The sequence below is a fragment of the Leucopleurus acutus genome (assembly GCF_964270905.1).
Source record: "Leucopleurus acutus genome assembly, chromosome: X".
In the NCBI taxonomy this organism is placed as follows: Eukaryota; Metazoa; Chordata; class Mammalia; order Artiodactyla; family Delphinidae; genus Leucopleurus; species Leucopleurus acutus.
In genome coordinates this window covers 33,156,492-33,175,078 of record NC_139148.1, presented here as the reverse complement: position 1 = coordinate 33,175,078, position 18,587 = coordinate 33,156,492, and the positions used below count along the sequence as shown (strand labels likewise).

At 40.9% G+C, this 18,587-nt stretch overlaps 2 protein-coding genes across 6 annotated transcripts in view; one reads left to right on the top strand and one right to left on the bottom strand.

Moving 5' to 3' along the window:
* The window catches only part of SYTL5 (synaptotagmin like 5), a gene marked incomplete at both ends in the record, with an annotated part of 99,362 nt that extends 81,246 nt beyond the window's left edge, over positions 1-18,116 (bottom strand). For all 5 annotated transcript variants that reach the window (XM_082864467.1, XM_082864470.1, XM_082864469.1 and 2 more), the window contains one exon: positions 17,998-18,116. In XM_082864467.1, the coding sequence (XP_082720593.1) occupies positions 17,998-18,116 (119 nt within the window). The remainder of the gene's footprint in view (positions 1-17,997) is intronic.
* LOC309978811 (E2F-associated phosphoprotein-like) lies at positions 5,740-6,740 on the top strand (the record flags this gene model as incomplete). Its single annotated transcript, XM_082865453.1, has 2 exons — positions 5,740-5,811; positions 5,952-6,740. 2 exons carry the CDS (start codon positions 5,740-5,742, stop codon positions 6,738-6,740), a joined length of 861 nt encoding a protein of 286 aa, XP_082721579.1.
* Positions 18,117-18,587: the final 471 nt, after the last annotated feature.

Genomic DNA, 18,587 nt, shown 5'->3' with positions numbered 1-18,587 from the left:
TAAAAGAGAGCATAAGCAAAAGCTGGTGAGTGACAGAGAAGGAGAAAGGAGGAGGGAAGAAGGGAGAAAGAAAGGGAGTGGGTGGGGGGAGAAAATCTCAGCCATACTAGGTATCACTGGGCATTCCAGTTAATCTCTCTGGGTCTCAGTACTTCAACTTCAAAATGAAGATGGTAATTCCTTTCCTATCTTCCTCCGAGGGTGTTTGTGAGAGCCAGAGGCAATTAAGCATGGTGGTGTGCTTCATGAATTATAGAGTCCTTTACAATATGATGCCATTATTATTAAAAAAGAGAATGAGAAGAGAAAAATGTACAATGCTAGATCGGCTAAGAATTCAAATTAAAATTTGCTAAAACTGAAATCAAACACATTTCGAAAAAGTAATATGAGCCTGAGAAAACTACAGAATGTTCTTAATTACTTGGTAAGGATTTTTAGAACTTTTCCCATCTTCCTCAACCTCATTCCTACACTTTTGTTGACAAAGCAAAACTATTGTGATTCTTGAAAACGTTTAAAGTCTAACCATTTCCTCTCTTTGTTCTTACCTGAAAAGAAACAAAGAATACTGGAGATGGATGAAAACGTGTAGTAGAGGTAAATATGGCCCCAAATCAACTGTTAAAAAGTAATGAAGAATACAAAGAGAAAGAATATTATGAAAAAGATATTACTCAGCCATAAAAAAGAATGAAATAATGCCATCTGCAGCAACATGGATGGACCTAGAGATGATCATACTAAGTGAAGTAAGTCAGACAGAGAAAGACAAATGCAATATATCACTTAGATGTGAAATCTTAAAAAATGATACCAATCAACTTATTTACAAAACAGAAATAAACTGACCGACACAGAAAACAAACTTATGGCTACCAAAGGGTAAAGGGGGGTAGGGATAAATTAGGAGTTTGGGATTAACAGATACACACTATTATATATAAAATAAACAACAAGGATGTACTGTATAGCATAGGAAACTATATTCATATCTTGTAATAACCTATACTGGAAAAGAATCTGAAAAAGAATAGATACACATATACATGTATAACTGAAGCACTCTGCTGTTAATAAATGGAATACTGCCTGCCGTATCAGTAAACAAAGGATGTCACAGTCATCAGCAATTGCAGCCATCAGCCAACGGTGAGCTGTACACTGTGCACCCAAAACTAACACATTAAAAATCAACTATACTTCAATTTTAAAAAATACAAAGAAAAAGAAAAAGGAAAAAAGTTGTTGAAGACATTTACTTCCAGCTAACACCAATTCTTTATTTGAGATAAACTCAGGATGCCCTTGTATTTTAAAATATCAGTTTATTCTTTATGTTTCCTTGTTGCTACACAGATACATGTGTATTAACATGCGAACTGATGACCGATATAGAGTTGAAATCCTAAAGACTGAAGAGATGAACGATCTCAACTGTAGTTGAGTGATAGAATATTTTCATTTCTATATTCCAGTGATATACTGAGATCATTTTCTTTCTATCCCATCATCAAAAATGTTCAATGCATTACAAAGACTGCTTGCTTTATCACTGCACAGACACATTCCTTTCAAATCAGGAATTGCTTTCATTAAAATTCCCGTCACTTGTGTGTGGCGTTACTTTTCTTCTATTACCCTGTCTAGACCTAATCATCCTGAACACTATTTTGCATCAAATACGCTAGGAATTTTAGAAGAGAAGCAATTAGCTGCCTGGAAGAGGAAGCCACAGAAGCTTCACGAAGCTTCTTTGATTCCTTGACATCTTTACACAATCCTCAATCTCATCTAGCAGAGCACAGCAAGGCTCAGGAGCGGACTGTACAGCGGCCCAGAGCACAAGGCTCTGAAGTCAGACTCCCTGGGTTCAAATCCTGGCCTTGCCCCTTACTTCCTTGGAGACTTTAAGAAAATTACTTAGCCTCTCTGTCTCAAGACTTAAAGAGACTTAACCTATGTCTCGAAATATTCCCTGCGTAAAAAAAAAAATCATAGTAGTTACAACCTCACAGGTTTCTTGGGACCATTAAGTAAGCTGATGCTGTCGTGAGCATAAGTAAAGTGTGAAGCACAGCTTGGCACACAGTAGTTGTGGAATAGACCATTCTAGCATGCGTCTCCAAATCTGTCTCCTCCATTTCTCTATTAGTGGAATGTTTAGCTAGGCTCATGGCCACTCAGAGTAAAGACTATATTTCCCAGCATGACCTGCAGTTAGTTTTGCCATGAGACTAAATGTTGGCCAATGTGACGTGATCAGAAATGATACAGGCAACCTCTAGGTCATGGCCCTAATGGAAAAGCGGTATCCCTGTCCCTTGAACCCTTCTTCCTTCCCAGAGGCTGGGATGAGAACATAGGGGTGAGCCACCTTGGATGAAGCGCCAAACTCTCAAGATGGTAGAACTACAGAAGACAAGGCACCCAGACCCATGTTATAATGGAGCCACCATTAACAACGTCACAAATCCGCCAAACAGCCCAGACTTTTCCATTAGAGAGCAATGTATTACGTTTCCATCTTGTTTAAGCCGTAATTAAAACGTGTCTCTGTCACCCACAGCCAAACTTATTTCCCAAACAAATACAATAAGAACTCTGTAAATATTAGCTCTTTTTATTATTGTACACTTGCAAAGATGCTGCTATCAGGTTTTGCTTCAGCCTCTGCTGCAGTGCCTGCCGGCTAAATCCCTGTCTAAAGCTAGAGTTTCATATTCCTTTAAGAGAGCAAAACCATGGTGACTAACGAAAAGTATTGCCCGAACCAGAAACAATGAGACAAAAATCACTTGAAATAACATATGCGGGCAGAATAATGTCACAGCAGCCTGATGCCAACGGTTGCATGCCTCCTACCACTCCTGTCTTTTGTTCACATCCAGAGGCAATGCCGTCAACACTGGGGCTATTTCATATTTGCCTAAGGAAAATCCAGATGTGACCAGACCTCCTATCGTACTCCGAATACAAAAATGTGACTTTTTCATTTTGATTGTAGATTGTGTGTGTAGAACCTATTATTAAAAGCTAACCATCACAAGGCTTAGCCACAATAATGACGGGCACCCTGTTTTAAGTATCATGCTCTTAAATGTTGACAGTAACCCATGAGAAAGACATTATGATTCTGATTTTATAGATAAGAAAGTCGAATCTCAGAAAGGAAACTTCACAGGGCTATTAAGTGGTGCAGTCGATTCAGATCCAGAGTTTTATTTTCCCAAATCTGTTCTTTTTCCTACACCAGGCTCCCCTCATTGCCTCTCAATGTATTAAAATATTGTTGCTCAGAAAGAACACTGTATTTATATTAAGGACTGCTAGTGCTTTCCTAGTCGTGCAAAGCCAGGCTGAACACAAAGTTCAGCCTCAGTAAACATGAAGGGCTTCTTCTGCCTGCCCTGCTTCTCCCACTAAACGCCACGTGCCCAAGTCGCCTCTTATCACAAAGTCTTTCATGACAAATAATCCCCAACAGAACTGTTCCTCAACAAACACCACTATAAACTTTATAAAGCTTTTGATTAGTTTTCAAGTCAAAGGCTATTAAAAACAATCAAGACCATCCAAGAATTGGGGAAAAATTTCACTCAGATAGAAAGCTACTTCACAGAACGTAAATAAGGAACAGAATTGAAAGAACGCTTGACTAAATAAAGAAATCTTTGGACTTCCCTGGTGGTACACTGGTAAAGAATCCGCCCTACAGTGTAGGGGATGCAGGCTCGATCCCTGGTTGGGGAACTAAGATCCCACATGCCTCGGGGCAACTAAGCCCGCACACCACAACTACTAAGCTCATGTGCCTCAACTAGAGAGCTGCGTGCTGCAAACTCAGAGCCCACGTGCCCTGGAGCCTGCGCGCCGCAACTAGAGAACAGAAAACCTGCACGCCACAACTGGAGTAGCCTGCGTGCCGCAACAAAGAGCCTGCATGCTGCAATGAAAGATCCCACATGCCTCGATGAAGATCCTGCATGCCACAACTAAGACCCGACACAGCCAAAAACTAAAAAATAGAAATAAATAATAAATCTTTTTTAAAAAGAAAGAAAGAAAACTTGTGATTTGTGTCGATTTAATTGTGTTTAGAAATCGTCTTGGGAATTCCCTGGTGGTCCAGTGGTTAGGACTCTGCGCTTTCACTGTCCTGGGCCCGGGTTGAATCCCTGGCCAAGGAACTAAGTTCCTGCAAGCTGCACAGTGCGGCCAAAGAAAGAAAAAAGAAAAGAAAGTGTCTCAAGGAGAGGGGGCACTGTGAAATAGTCATGTCTGCAGATGATACCAAGCACTTTCCGGTAGTAAAACACTTGGCTCATAGGAACATACCAGGAGATCTCTCAAAGCCATGTGAACAGACAGGCAACTGTTTATTATCTATAGTCTTAAAATCATAGCAGAAATTGATCTCATATGTAACTATCAAACCAAGTCTTCCACCTGGGAACACCTTGCAATAAATATCATCTCAATTTCCTGGCCTGACAAGGAACAAGGACGTATTCTACTAATCTGAAACCCAAAGGATACCTTTCTTGAGTATCAAGAACAGTAGAAAGATGCTCATCATGGCTAATTATTAGAGAAATGCAAATCCAAACTGCAGTGAGGCACTAGCTCACACCAGTCAGAAGGACCATCATTAAAAAGTCTACAAATAATAAATGCTGGAGAGGGTGTGGAGAAAGGGGACCCTCTTACAGTGTTGGTGGGAATGTAAGTTGGTGCAGCCACTGTGGAAAACTGTATGGAGGTTCCTCAAGAAACTAAAAATAGAGTTGCCATATGATCCAGCAATCCCACTCCTGGGCATATACCCAGACAAAACTCTAATTCAAAAAGATACATGCACCCCTATGTTCATAGCAGCACTGTTTACAATAGCCAAGACATGGAAACGACCTAAATGTCCATCGACAGACGAATGGATAAAGATGTGGTACATATATACAATGGAATACTACACAGCCATAAAAAAGAATGAAATGATGCCATTTGCAGCAACATGGATGGACCTAGAGACTATCATACTGATCAAAGTAAGCCAGAAAGAGAAAGACAAATATCATTCGACATCACTTATATGTGGAATCTAAAATATGACACAAATGGACATATCTATGAAACAAAAACAGACTCACAAATGTAGAGAGCAGACTTGTGGTTGCCAAGGGGGAGGAGGATGGGAGAGGGAAGTATGGGGAGTTTGGGGTTAGCAGATGCAAACTATTATATATAGATGGATAAATAACAAGGTCCTACTGTATAGCACAGGGAAGCATATCCTGTGATAAACCATAATGGAAAATACGAAAAAGAATATATATACATGTAGAACTGAGTCACTGTGCTATACGGTGGAAATTAAACACAACACTGTAAATCAACTATACTCCAATAAATTTTTAAAAACCAGGAGAGGGCTTCCCTGGTGGCGCAGTGGTTGAGAGTCCACCTGCCGATGCGGGGGCCGTGGGTTCCTTCCCCGGTCCGGGAGGATCCCACGTGCCGCGGAGCGGCTGGGCCCGTGAGCCACGGCCGCTGAGCCTGCGCGTCCGGAGCCTGTGCTCCGTAACGGGAGAGGCCACAACAGTGAGAGGCCCGCGTACCGCAAAAAAAAAAAAAAAAAACCAGGAGAGAGTAGTGCTGGAGCGCTTTAGGAAAGGGACTTGCGGAGAAAGCAGGTACTCTGCCGACGCCTGTGGACGGTATCGGAGGGGGCAGACCGCCATGAACCGCCTCCAAGATGACTATGACCCCTACGCAGTGGAAGAGCCTAGTGACGAGGAGCCGGCTTTGAGCAGGATCTTAGTTCCCCGACCAGGGATCAAACCCGGGCCCCCCGCAGTGGAAGCACGGAGTCCTAACTACTGGACCACCAGGGAATTCCCATGTAGTTAAATGTCTTTAAAGAGGCTTTCTATTCCTGTGACAGTTGCCACTGTTCTGAAGATGAGGTGGATGTGCTTCTACATGGAACTCCTGACCAGAAACGAAAACTTCTTAGAGAATGTCTTACTGGAGAAAGTGAATCCTCTAGTGAAGATGAATTTGAAAAAGAAATGGAAGCTGAATTAAATTCCACCATAAAAACAATGGAGGACAAGTTATCCTCTCTAGAAACAGGGTCTTCCTCAGGAAATGGGAAAGTTGGAACAGCTCCGACAAAGTACTATGACGATATATATTTTGATTCTGATTCTGAGGATGAAGACAAAGCAGCACAGGTGACCGAGAAAAAGAAGAAGAAACAACACAGAATTCCAACAAATGATGAACTGCTATATGATCCTGAAAAAGATGACAGAGATCAGGCCTGGGTTGATACACAGAGAAGCGGCTACCATGGTTTTGGAATACAGCGGCCACGTCAACAACAACAGCCTTTTCCAAATAGTGATGCTGTCTTGAATTGCCCGGCCTGCATGACCACCCTGTGTCTTGATTGCCAAAGGCATGAATCATACAAAACACAGTATAGAGCAATGTTTGTAATGAATTGTTCTATCAACAAAGAAGAGATTCTAAGATACAAAACCCCAGAGAACAGGAAGAAAAGGCGAGGCCATAAGAAGATGAGGTCTAACCAAGAAGACGCTGTGGAGCAGGCAGAGACAGATGTGGAAGAAATCTATCACCCAGCCATGTGCACTGAATGTTCCACCGAAGTGGCGGTCTATGACAAGGATGAAGTCTTTCATTTTTTCAACATTTTAGCAAGCCATTCCTAAATAGCTAAGTTGGCATTTAGTTGCCCAGTACTGTATACAAGGCAAATACGGACAGTTATATTCCTCCTGCCTACTCATCTCAAGTGACATTCTCAGTGGTTATTTGAGGAAGCAGTGTTTTATCTTTATCTTTTTGAAAAAAAAATGGTTATCTACCTTCATCCCTCCCCTTCCTTTTTAAAAAACATTTTTTCCCCAGCTCTGATGGGAGTCGTTATTCATTCTCTTTTTGATAGATATTTGGAAACTGGGGCTTTTTATTTATTAAAGCTCTTTAGAATTAAAATGTTCTGGAGTTACAGGTAAAAAAAAAAAAAAAAACCAGGAGAAAGTCCTGTTATCCACATGGTAAATTACTCAGAGAGAGAGGATGTGGAGACAGAATCAGTACAATAAGAAGTAGGAAACCTGCATTTGTTTTAAAAAACAAAAAAAAAGGATAAAATACTGGGCTTTTAAAGATTATTGCTATGACAATGAAAGGACAGAATTGACTTGATGGGAGGAAATTGGGCATTCATACACAAAAAAGATAATTTAAAGAGAATACGTTGCCCTTGAAAAATTCTTTAAAACTACTTCTGCTGCTGAATACAGGTACATGCTAGTTTTAACTTTTATAAAGAGATAGCTGAAGTTTACTTCTCAACTGTCTCTAAATTGAATTTGTATAAACTAAATAATTTTAAACGCAGCAAAAAAGGAGTTACATGCACAGCAAAGGCAGTTATCAGTACTTAATTTTTCCCATTTACCTCTTTAGGTGATGCTTATGGGGACTTATATTTCCATAGATAAAGATTATTTCAAAAAACACTTAAGCAGTTTTCCTAGTTATCAGTACATGGTACAAGAAATGTCAAATCACCGTTTCTTTGAAATTCATTGAGGATGAATATAAATGTTGTTTTACGTGCTATGATTTTTTTGTTAAATGCTTCACTGAAAATCACCACTGACATTTAATTGCTCTCAGAGTCCATAAAGAGGAAGATGAGATTTGTGCTGAGGAGTAAACCAATCTGATCCGTAAGACGCATGATCTTGATTGCACCCATTTTCTCAAACTGCTGGTTGTCTCTCAACATTCCTTTTACCCTTTTAGAGCCATAAAACTTCCAAAGGTGAGTTGTTCCCATGGCCACGCAGAGTAAAAACTCCATTTAAATATGCAAGCTCCCTTGCTGCTAAGTATGGCCATGTGACTACACTCTGGCCAACAGGATGTAAGCAAGGGCATCGTGAAACTTCTCAGAAATGGCCTTAAGGAAAGGGAAACTGTCTTTTTCTCTGCCCTTGTCCCTTCTCCCTGCTGCCTGGAATTAGGGCATATGATGGGAGCTGGAGCAGCCATCTTGGACCATGAAGTGTGACTCAGACTCTTCCCTTGACCAAACTTTAGACAGGCTCCTCTGAGGTCTCTTTTCGACTAGACCTCGTCCTGGGGCCCTGTCTTCAACCTGCAGAGCCCAGATTCAGTAAGAGTCCTACTAAATCAGTTTAGCGAGAATCCCGTGCCCCCCTACCCCTTGATATCTGACATCACTCTGGCCTGCCTTCAGTAAGAATTCTGTTAAGTCAATTTAGTAAGAATTCCCTTACCATCAATGTCTCCGCTTAAGTAATTTTCCATTAATTGACCCCCTCACCCTACTTACTGGCTATATGTCCGCATCTGCTTTTGCTGTATTTGGAGTTGAACCTGATCTCCCTCTCCTACTACCACAGTCTTTGTTTTTACTTTTATTTTGTCATGATAGTCTTGAAATCTATGGCAATAGTCCTGAATAGAGTCTTCCTTACCATTTTAATAAGTGTCAGAATAATTTTTTACTTTAACAGGTGTGTTAGCCCATGTTGAAGAGGGCAGAACAGCCAATTAGAAGGACCCTGGGCCTCGGATGAGCATGAAGCCACCACTACCAGCCCTGGGTTGCTTTCCTCATGACTTCATCAAGGTAAAAAAAGAGAAAAAATCTTCTCTCTCACTTAAGCCACTGTTGTTTTGATTTTCTGACGCTCAGAGCTGAACTTACCCTAATTTCCATACCAATAAATAGCATGTATACTGTTACAGAAGTAGAGAAGAATGCAAATCCTGCCTTTAAAATACGAACTGTAGAGAGTCTGGCAAAGATGTAAGTTATTTGTATTTTAAATCAAATTGACATATTCTTTGTGTAAGTTATTGTGAAAGTGGAGACTTTGAAAAATCCAATAAAATATAACTTTGCTTCTGTTAAACTAGAAATTACTTCATCTCCGTCTCCTATGCCTTGCACATAATAAGTACTCAATGAATTTTTGCTGAATCTTGGAAATTATTTCCCAAATGTAAATTCATACAAATAAATGTTAAAACAACACTAACATCCAATAATAATAGACAATGCGAATAAAAAAATCCACTTAAGAGGGAATACAAATGGCTAACAATCATGTAAAAACACTAATAATCACATAAATGCAAATTAACATAGGACACTATCAAATTAGTAAAGATTTATAACAATAATTCTGATGTTGGCAGTGATATAATGTAACGGTCTGGTGAAGAGGAAATGGACGCATTTCTGGAAAACAATTTTTCAATTTAAAGGAAGTATTAAGTCAAAATATGAATCATAATATAATAAAAAATTAAGACAGAAGATTTAAGAATAAGGATGTCCATGGAAATTAGAAGTTAAAATATTGCACATCTGTGTTATGAAATCTTATCCAGCTAATAAAAATGATGCTTCAAAAGAATTTTGAATGACATCAAAAATGTTCATTAAATAACGTTAAGCAAAGATAGAGGATCCAAACTTACATATATAATGTGGTTCCAATTATGTGAAAATTACATGTACACAAAGAAAAGCAACAGAAAGCAAATTCAACAAAAGTGGAAAATATCTCTGGGAAGAGGGATCTCATGTGAGTTTATAAAGTTCATATTATATGTATTTTCTAATTTTCTATAATAATCATAACTACTTCCATAATGAAAAATGTATCAGAAGATATTAAATATTTCTTTAATTGTGAATTAAGAACTTATAATACAAAAATATTGTAGATATTGATGCCCTTTATAGATCCTAGTGCATTATTGAGTTTAAAAACTTAAAAAATCTCTTGCCATTAGAAGTTTTATCAATTTTAGATATGTGCATGAAATCTTTACCAGTTATGCTTAATTACTCTGCAATGAAATAATGATTAGAAAAATTATTAAATGCATGTCAGCCTAATCTTATTACACAGTTAAATCAATTAAACCTAACTCCTATTACTATAGGAACCTTCAGATAAACTGTTGATATACAACGGTCATATTCCTGAAATCTAAAATGTTAGAGGTGGGCTTCCCTGGTGGTGCAGCGGTTGAGAGTCCGCCTGCCGATGCAGAGGACACGGGATCGTGCCCCGGTCGGGGAGAATCCCACATGCCACGGAGCGGCTGGGCCCGTGAGCCGTGGCCGCTGAGCCTCCGCGTCCGGAGCCTGCGCTCCGCAACGGTAGAGGCCGCGACAGTGAGAGGCCCGTGTACCGCAAAAAAGTAATAACAAGAAGAAATTACCAAACTAGAAGTTCACTCTAATAGTTCTCCTGGTGTTTTATGGGGACAGTGAGTCTACGCTCTTGAGAAGGTCAAACCAATTCTGTTCTTGGTGGTAGTGATAAGATTTGAAAAACCAGCCCCACAGATCAAACAACTGTAGGGTATTAAGATATTGTTTTTGGCACTTGTTGGTCGCCCTTATTTGCCGGGTGAATGGATGATTCTTGAAATCGCTTCAAATCCATTTGAACCAAATACTTAGCTTATCTGCAGGATTCCAAAGAGCCAATTTAAATGCACTTCCCCCTTTTGTTTCTCCCTCCTCCTCTTTCTTCCCCCATCCTGCTGTAAAATGATGGAATCGAACCCAAAGACAAAGCCATAAGGTGGATGGCAGTTCCCAGGCTGATCTCTGTGGTCTCTTGATGATACTAACCTCTGGTTTGCTTGGTGGCCCGTCTCAGCTGGGCTAGCTGTGTGGAACGAATCATTATACGCTTGCACTTTGGTTCTCAGTCAGCATAAAGGGTAGAACAACATAAGGAACTCTTGTCAGTTTTTATTGTGTGAGAGTAACGCTTCAGTAAAAGTCGTAATAACTTTGGATAGCGTTATACAGCTTACAGGTCAGAGCTTTCAGTAAATACCAGGCTAAAGAAATGCTTTCTCTTTTGTTCCATTTCTCTGACAGCTATTAGTAAAGCTGTGGGCTTTCAACAGGGTCGGAATGGGTGCAGTTACCGCAGAAGCATCCCAGCACAGAGGAAAAGGAAGCAAAATGGAATGACAGAATCTCGGCTCTCATCTTTACCAGTTGGGCAGATTATTTAATCTAAGGTTCAGTTGCCACAGCTATACTACATTATAATAGTACATACACCTCAGGGATGACATGAGGATTAAATGAGTATCCATTTGTGAATTGAGTAATCCATTCTCCGGCGTGAGGAAGGCACTGGAGAGTTTGACAGCTCTTTTATTCTAGCCCCCCTGAGAGATCAGATATATCACTCAGAAGTTAAAAGTGACCTAAGAGTGGAGTGTGAGCTCTAGAGCCAGACTGTGGGGAATGCAAACCACAGTTCTGCTACTTACTTACTGGCTGTGCGATCTCGGATGAGTTATTTAACTTTGCACTTCAGTTCCCCCACCTATAAATAGGGAAATTAATACTTCTTACATCATTGGGAAAATGGAGTTGTAATCTGTCCCTTGCAATTGTGCAGAGCCTCCTGCTATTTCTTGCTATTTTCTATACCTCCAGATCATTTTGTTGTTCTTCTACAGAGGCAATGAAATACATTGAAGCTGTCCCGCACGTGAGCCGCTACAAATTGGGTGAGAGGCATCGAAATCTCCTAGAGGTGGAAGGACCCTGTGAAATCATCTAACCTCCCAGACAGAAGCCCATGTTCTACCTCTATTAGCTGACGGCTTCTAGTCCAACTCCATCTTCTCTCTTAGGCTATAAATGTCCTGCTTATCAAGCTTTCAGGTGTATGCAGCTATTCCCAAGGCTAGAACTTACCAAGGTGTTGTTTTCAACACCAAAGGTCAGCAAACCACAGCCCTTGGGCCAAATCCACCCACTGCCTGTTTTTATAAATAAAGCTTTATTGGAACACAGCCACATCCACTGGTTTACATATTGCTTCTTTCACCCTGCAAAGGCCGAGTGAAATAGTCACACCAGAGAGCATATGCCCTGTAGAGCCTGAAACATTCTCTATCTGGCCCCTTACAGAAAGTTTGCTGACCCTTGGTTTATACCATAGATAAAGCCTGATCCATGACTGCGAACTGTTTTATGTTTATGGACCCAACAAGCATTAAGATTGTGTCTCTGCTCACCTCCATTATTCTAACAATGAATACAGAGTGCTTGGCTCATAGAACACGCTCAACAAATGTTGATTACTCCTGAGTTCTGGGGACTGTAGGATGCTTTTGGCTGCACGTAACAGAAAATCTGATCCAAACTGCTATAAATAACACTGAAATATATTATATTGCTTAAAGAATAAGGCCAGAAGTGTGGCAGGTTCTAGCATATCAGGATGCTGACAATAATTTTCTGCCAACCTATTGGCTCCGCTTCATCATTGTGCTGGCTTTTATACTCAGCAGCAACCAGGATGACATGGTTCATTGAACCCATCCAGTGAGAAAGAGAACCTTCCATAAATTCAGGCCATATATGTCTGAGTGGGTCATCTTCGGTCTCATGTCCACCACCAGACCAATAATAATTGGCAGAGGAATCCCAGTCAAGGGACTGTCCTAAAAAAGTCAAGGGACTGTCCTAAAAAATCCATTGCTGGAGCTGAGCAAAACTGAGTTTTGGGTAGGGATGAAGAAAAGAGAAATGTACGCAGTAAGACAACCAACAGAGTTCACCACTGACACAAGCCCAAGAAGAGGTGCCAAACAGAACATAAGGCCAGATACGTTTTCCTGCATTGCGGCTAAATGGAAATGACAGCCTCTAAGTGACAATACAGCCCACAGATGAACTGCTGAAATGAACAGCTGTAACAGGGAAGAACAAAATCTGACTCCGGGCTGGATCTGTTTCTTCTACTTTAACCTTTGCTCTCTGCTGCTTTTTGTTACTATAATCACCAAAAGGACGTTGTCTATAGCTATTAGCATACATAATGGCCTCCCTTGGGGAACCGTGCCCCTCTGCCTGAATGTTAAACTAAAGTAAAGTGCCTTTGTTCAGCTCACAGGGAAACATTCTGACCCTGCCCACCTGTGAATGGCTCCAAGAAAGAAGAAATAAACACATCCCCTCTCTGAGGCTGGCCAAATCAGGAGATGTTTTGCAAGACTTATGGCCTTTTTACGTTACTTCCTCACCTCCTCCCCCTCTCTGTTCTATAAAAGAAACTGGCATCCAGACCCCGATAAGATGGTACTCTGGGACATTAGGCCACCATCTTCTCAGATGCCCAGCTTTCCAAATAAAGTCGTCTTCCTTGCCTCAACACCTCGTCTCCCGATTTATTGGCCTGTTGTGCGGCGAGCAGAGTGAGCTTGGACTCGGTAACATAGTCACTTATAAGTTGAAGATTTCTTATATATAGGCCAATACCACAAAGTAGACATTGAACAGTATTTGTTTTTAGGTGTGAAAAATCAAGTAGGGTAAGAATTTTTTAATGAGATACTATGTGGCATAGATACTATGTGGCATGTATTCATATTTGTTAGGCCGAGTTCTTCCAAAGTTAGAAAAACCTAAGGAACAAAATGATCAATAAAGATTTTAATTTTGTGGTTCCAAATGGTCGGTATTTTTTTCCATTTGCAATTACTGTTGATAGCTCAATTTTCTTTGCATCAGCTCCTCCCTCTTTCTTGATTGTATTAAAGCCATCATCAATACATCTAAGTGATTTGTTCTTCACAGAGAATATCTTAAAAACTTACTTTCTAATAGTTGAAACCTGTGTCTAGATATCTCCTACCTCTTTTTCCTTCTTAGTCGGAAGGAGAAGAATAAATATATCTGAGCCTCTTGGATCAACCTAGAATGCTCTGGTAGTTGGCAAATGTCTCTTCCCAGCCTACAATTCATGCCTGGAGGTAATTATCAGACTTTTCATGTGCCTTTGGGTGCGGTGCAGAGCACCTTCAGAAGCACCTAGAGGTCAGTCCCACTGAAACCGAGCAGGACTCTGTGGGGCTCCTGGGCACGGAAAGCCTTTCAAACGGTTGCTAATCAGGGAAGGGAGGGGATGCAGAGACAGTTCAAAGACACAATAGTGCAGCCTTGGGGCAGGGTCCTGGTTCCCCCTAAAGGGATACACATAACAATATCTTTGAGCTCTTCTGCAGAACTAAAACCCCCACCAAATGGAAGATGTTAACTACTTGATGAAGCACTCTTCGTTCCAGAGAAGGTCACAGTTCACCCATCATCACCTGACTCCAGATAATCTCTGGATTGAAGGAATGCAGGCCTTGCACGCACCCTGCTCCTCATCAGCAACCCAGCCCCCCTGATTATAAAACTCCTCACAAACCCCCTACCCTCACCCCCTGCATCGGGACACACAGTTCTGAGGGCGTTAGCCCGTTGTGCCCCCCTTTGCAATAAAGCTATTCTTTTCTACCTCACCCAAAACTCTGTCTCCGCGATTTAATTAGGTGTCGGAGTACAGAGGCCAGATTCGGCTTCACCACCTTAATTAATGCCACACACTTCAGTGGCTCTACGGACTGTGGAGCACAGTTGGGCAACAGGCCTAAAATGTTGATTCGATACCATTTTTACACTCTTTCACTGTTCTAGTTTCCTTATCTCTAAGGACAACCTACTCAAGCAAATAAATATACATACAAACAAGAAATCCACTGCTTCCCAAACTCCAATGTACTAACTTTCCAGGTCAGTTTCTTCTTAGTAATCATCATAATTCTTAAAAATTTTCTTTGGCTTCCACTTCCTTCTGAAACTTACTAGCGGAATCTGAAGGCAAATTTGTGGGTCATGGTAAACAGCTGAAACACAGTTGATCTATACTTGCCAAAGTCAACATCCTCTTTCCATTTCAAGGCTGAGCTCAAATGTTAGCTCTTCTGTGAAACCATTCCTTCAATTTCTACCTTATCCATAATAGCTTACTTATTCCTCCAGACTCCCACAAAATGTCAACCTACACCACTGTAGCATAGTGAAAACAATGGTTGTAATAGCAAGCACGGATGTTTACAGTTGCATTAAACCTGCTACACCATAAATTCTTTGTGTTGATGATTTTGGAGGATATCAAGGAAAATGGACTAAGTTCACGGACTGGTCTGCCAAATCTCCTGCTTGGGCTTTTGAGAAGCTAACTCAGAGATGTAGATACCTGTGCAAGTGATTTCTGAAATGCTCTCAGGAGGAATCTATAAGGGAGTAGGGGAGGCAGGAAAGGGAAGAGAAGGGGGACTAAGGAAGACTGTGATTTTTACCTGAAGGCCAGTCTCAGCGTGATCCCATGGGGAGCTCTGAAGCAGAAGTTGCACTGTAGAGTCGCTCTTGCGTTCAGGCGAGGGTTTCTGTACCCATCAGCCATTGGCCCGGGGCGGCCCAGTAGGGACAGAAACTCAAGTTTATCTGGCATTTGTGGCTCTCTACTCCTATGGGCAACTCCAGCCACCCAAAGGTAGTCCTCTAAAGAAGGTAGTAGGTGCCAGTGTTTAGAAGTAAAGCACGTGGAAACTGGGAGATGAGAGCACAGATCCAAGAAAGGGGCTCAAAAGGATCGGAGTGGAGCACTGATGGTATTCACAACAACTCATAAATCAAGAGCAACACAAACCAACAATAAGCCTAATGATGTTAGCCAGCGATTATTAAGTGCTTACTGTAGGCCAGCCTTGTTCTAAGCTCTTGGTAATATGAGCTTATTTAATCCTTACAACAGCCTAACGAGGTAGCTAATGTTATTATTTCTGTTTTGCCAAATGAGGAACCTAGATCTATGGAGGCAACTAGTCTAAAGTGACACGAAGACTTCATGGTGTAACTAAGATTTGAATCAACGAACGTAGATGGGTGATTCAACAGCAACGCACTCTAAACCCATGCCACCCACTTTGGCGTGGCTTCTCAATACAGGAAGCTGTGAAGAGTGGCAGAGCCTTGAGTCATTTGGCCTGGGATCCTGTCTTGGTAGCTCAGAACAAAATGAGACAATGCAGGAAAAAAATGCACGAACTAAATATTAGTCAGTGTTGTTATGAAAGAAGGGAACAAGACATTGCCACTTTCAAAAAGAATCTATTTTCTATAAAAGTATCTCTTAGATCTGTAAAAAGCCTTTCTTCTGCTGTCCTCTAAATGTTTAAAAGAGCCAAGAAATCAACAGCTTTATTCTTGCTAGCTCTATTGTATATGACACAATTGTTACAGAGAATAAGGAAAGAAGGCAAGGGAAGATAGAGAAAAAGGAAGAAAGAGTGTAATAGATTATTACTAATAGTTATTGAGAATGACAGGAACAAATATTCTGAACAAAGTCCTGTTCATTGTACTTCAGTCTTTCCTGGGATCTGGTTATTAAATTGTTTTTTCCTAAACAGGGTGATTTTGAATTCACCTGAGAATGTTATCAATAATTGCTTTGTACCTTGCCCCCCATAAACAATATAACTTTTTGCAGCCCATTAGAAAATTCAGTCACTTTTCATGACTGGACTGCCAATGCCAAAAATATTACTGATTTCTTGAAAATCATTAACTGCATTTCATTGCCACCTGAATTCTAAGCACAGAAAAAGTGCAATAATTTTAATCAAAGCCTTTAAGATTGGCGGAATACCTTGAAATGATGGAAATAAAAATTCTGAGCTCTTCCCTATGAAATAAGAATCAATCGAGAATATTTCAATATCTTTCCAATTCTAAGGATCCTAGTTCCTTTAGGCACGTTGAATATTTTTGCAACATGTGAAGATAATCTTATGATGAGTTTTCTCCTCAAGTAAAACAAACATAAGCTTCTGATTGCAGTTTTGGTAGACACGCGATATACAAAAGCTACACGTTGCACAGTAGTAGGCAGTGACTGAGGAGGGAACTCTGTTTATCTTTGCTCCTCTACTCAGAGTTGAGACGTAATAACCAAATATATATATACATATATATGTGTGTGTGTATATATATATATATATATATATATATATATTTTTTTTTTTTTTTTTTTTTTTTTTTTGCAGTACGTGGGCCTCTCACTGTTGTGGCCCCTCCCGCTGCGGAGCACAGGCTCAGGACGCGCAGGCTCAGCGGCCATGGCTCACGGGCCCAGCCGTTCCGCGGCATGTGGGATCTTCCCGGACCGGGGCACGAACCCGTGTCCCCTGCATCGGCAGGCGGACTCTCAACCACTGCGCCACCAGGGAAGCCCTAACCAAATATAGTTAACAAGCAGGACAGGACAGGCAGCAACCAAACAGAATGAATGTGGCAACCAATCAGAATGATGCTCTGATCATTCAGAACAGACGACGTAACCAATCAGAATGGATACTGGCTGAAAGACAGATGAGGTCACACCTGGGGATTCAGCTAAACATCAACCCTGCCTACAACTGATGTGAAACTCAACTCTGTCCACATTACTCAACTTTCCTCACACAGGAACTTATTTCAAGAAATTCAGATGATTTCTGGGATACAATGGGAACTTTTCACTTTCCAGATCCCCTTCCTCTCCCAGCTCTGGTCAGAGCAAATTCCCACTAAGACTGACCTGAGAAAGGCATTATAAATAAATAATAGTTAACATTTATTGTGCACTTAAGTACCAGGCACTACACATTATCTTCCTTAATCTTTGCGACAACCCTATAAGATGAGTGCTACTATTATCCCTGTTTTATTGATGAGGAAACCAAGGCATGGAAAAGTTGAGTCACTGGTTCAAGGTCACACAACTAGTACATCCCAGAGCTGGTTCTCAAACCTGAGCAGTCCTTCCACTTACCTATGAGTTATGATGTCATTGGCAAACTGACATTCTCATCAACCCCATCCTTCCTTCTAGATAAATGATAAAGTGCCAAAGATGTTTTCTAATATTTGTGCTACTGCTTGCAATCTACGAAGTCACTGACTAACACGTGTCACCAATGTGGTTGCAGTTGCCCCATTTCTGATCTAAATTGCTTCAAACAGAAAACAGTCAAGGAAGGCAGACAAAAGAACATTACCTTATTCTCTTGTCCTCTACTTTTTTCAAATATTCATCTCTCTTTAGGACTCCCAGGATCATCTCCTTCTCATGATCTAATAGAAATGACAGGTTGATGAACTCCGAGTTCTTAGACATGGTATTTCAGCAGTAGCTCTGAGTAGCAGTGGTTGAATCTTCCAGGTGAACTGATATCCACAATTCTTAAGGTCTCCCCGAACAACCCAGAGTCACTCAGTTGCTTGATGTAGAGAGGCTTTTACAAGGTCTCTGAAGAACTGCTGATGGTAGGTAGGGATTCTTCCAGGCAACACAGAAAACAAGCTCCACTGGGATTACATTTCAAGAAAGTCATTCTTCTTTTAACTGAAAAGATCTCCAAAGCCTTCGTGGTGGTGTACAGTCCAGTGGCAGCTGACTTTCCCTAATGATGCTCAGCGTTAACCCAGAAAGTTACAGAGCAGGAAACAGATCCGCTGGGACAGAATCCAGAAAACACTGCAAAGGTGGAAAAAACAAAGGAGAGGAAAATTAGGCCATTTTCCTCAGAGCACTTGTAAGAGTGTCTAATTTTTGAAACAGTGATGTGCCTAACTCAAAAGACACTTT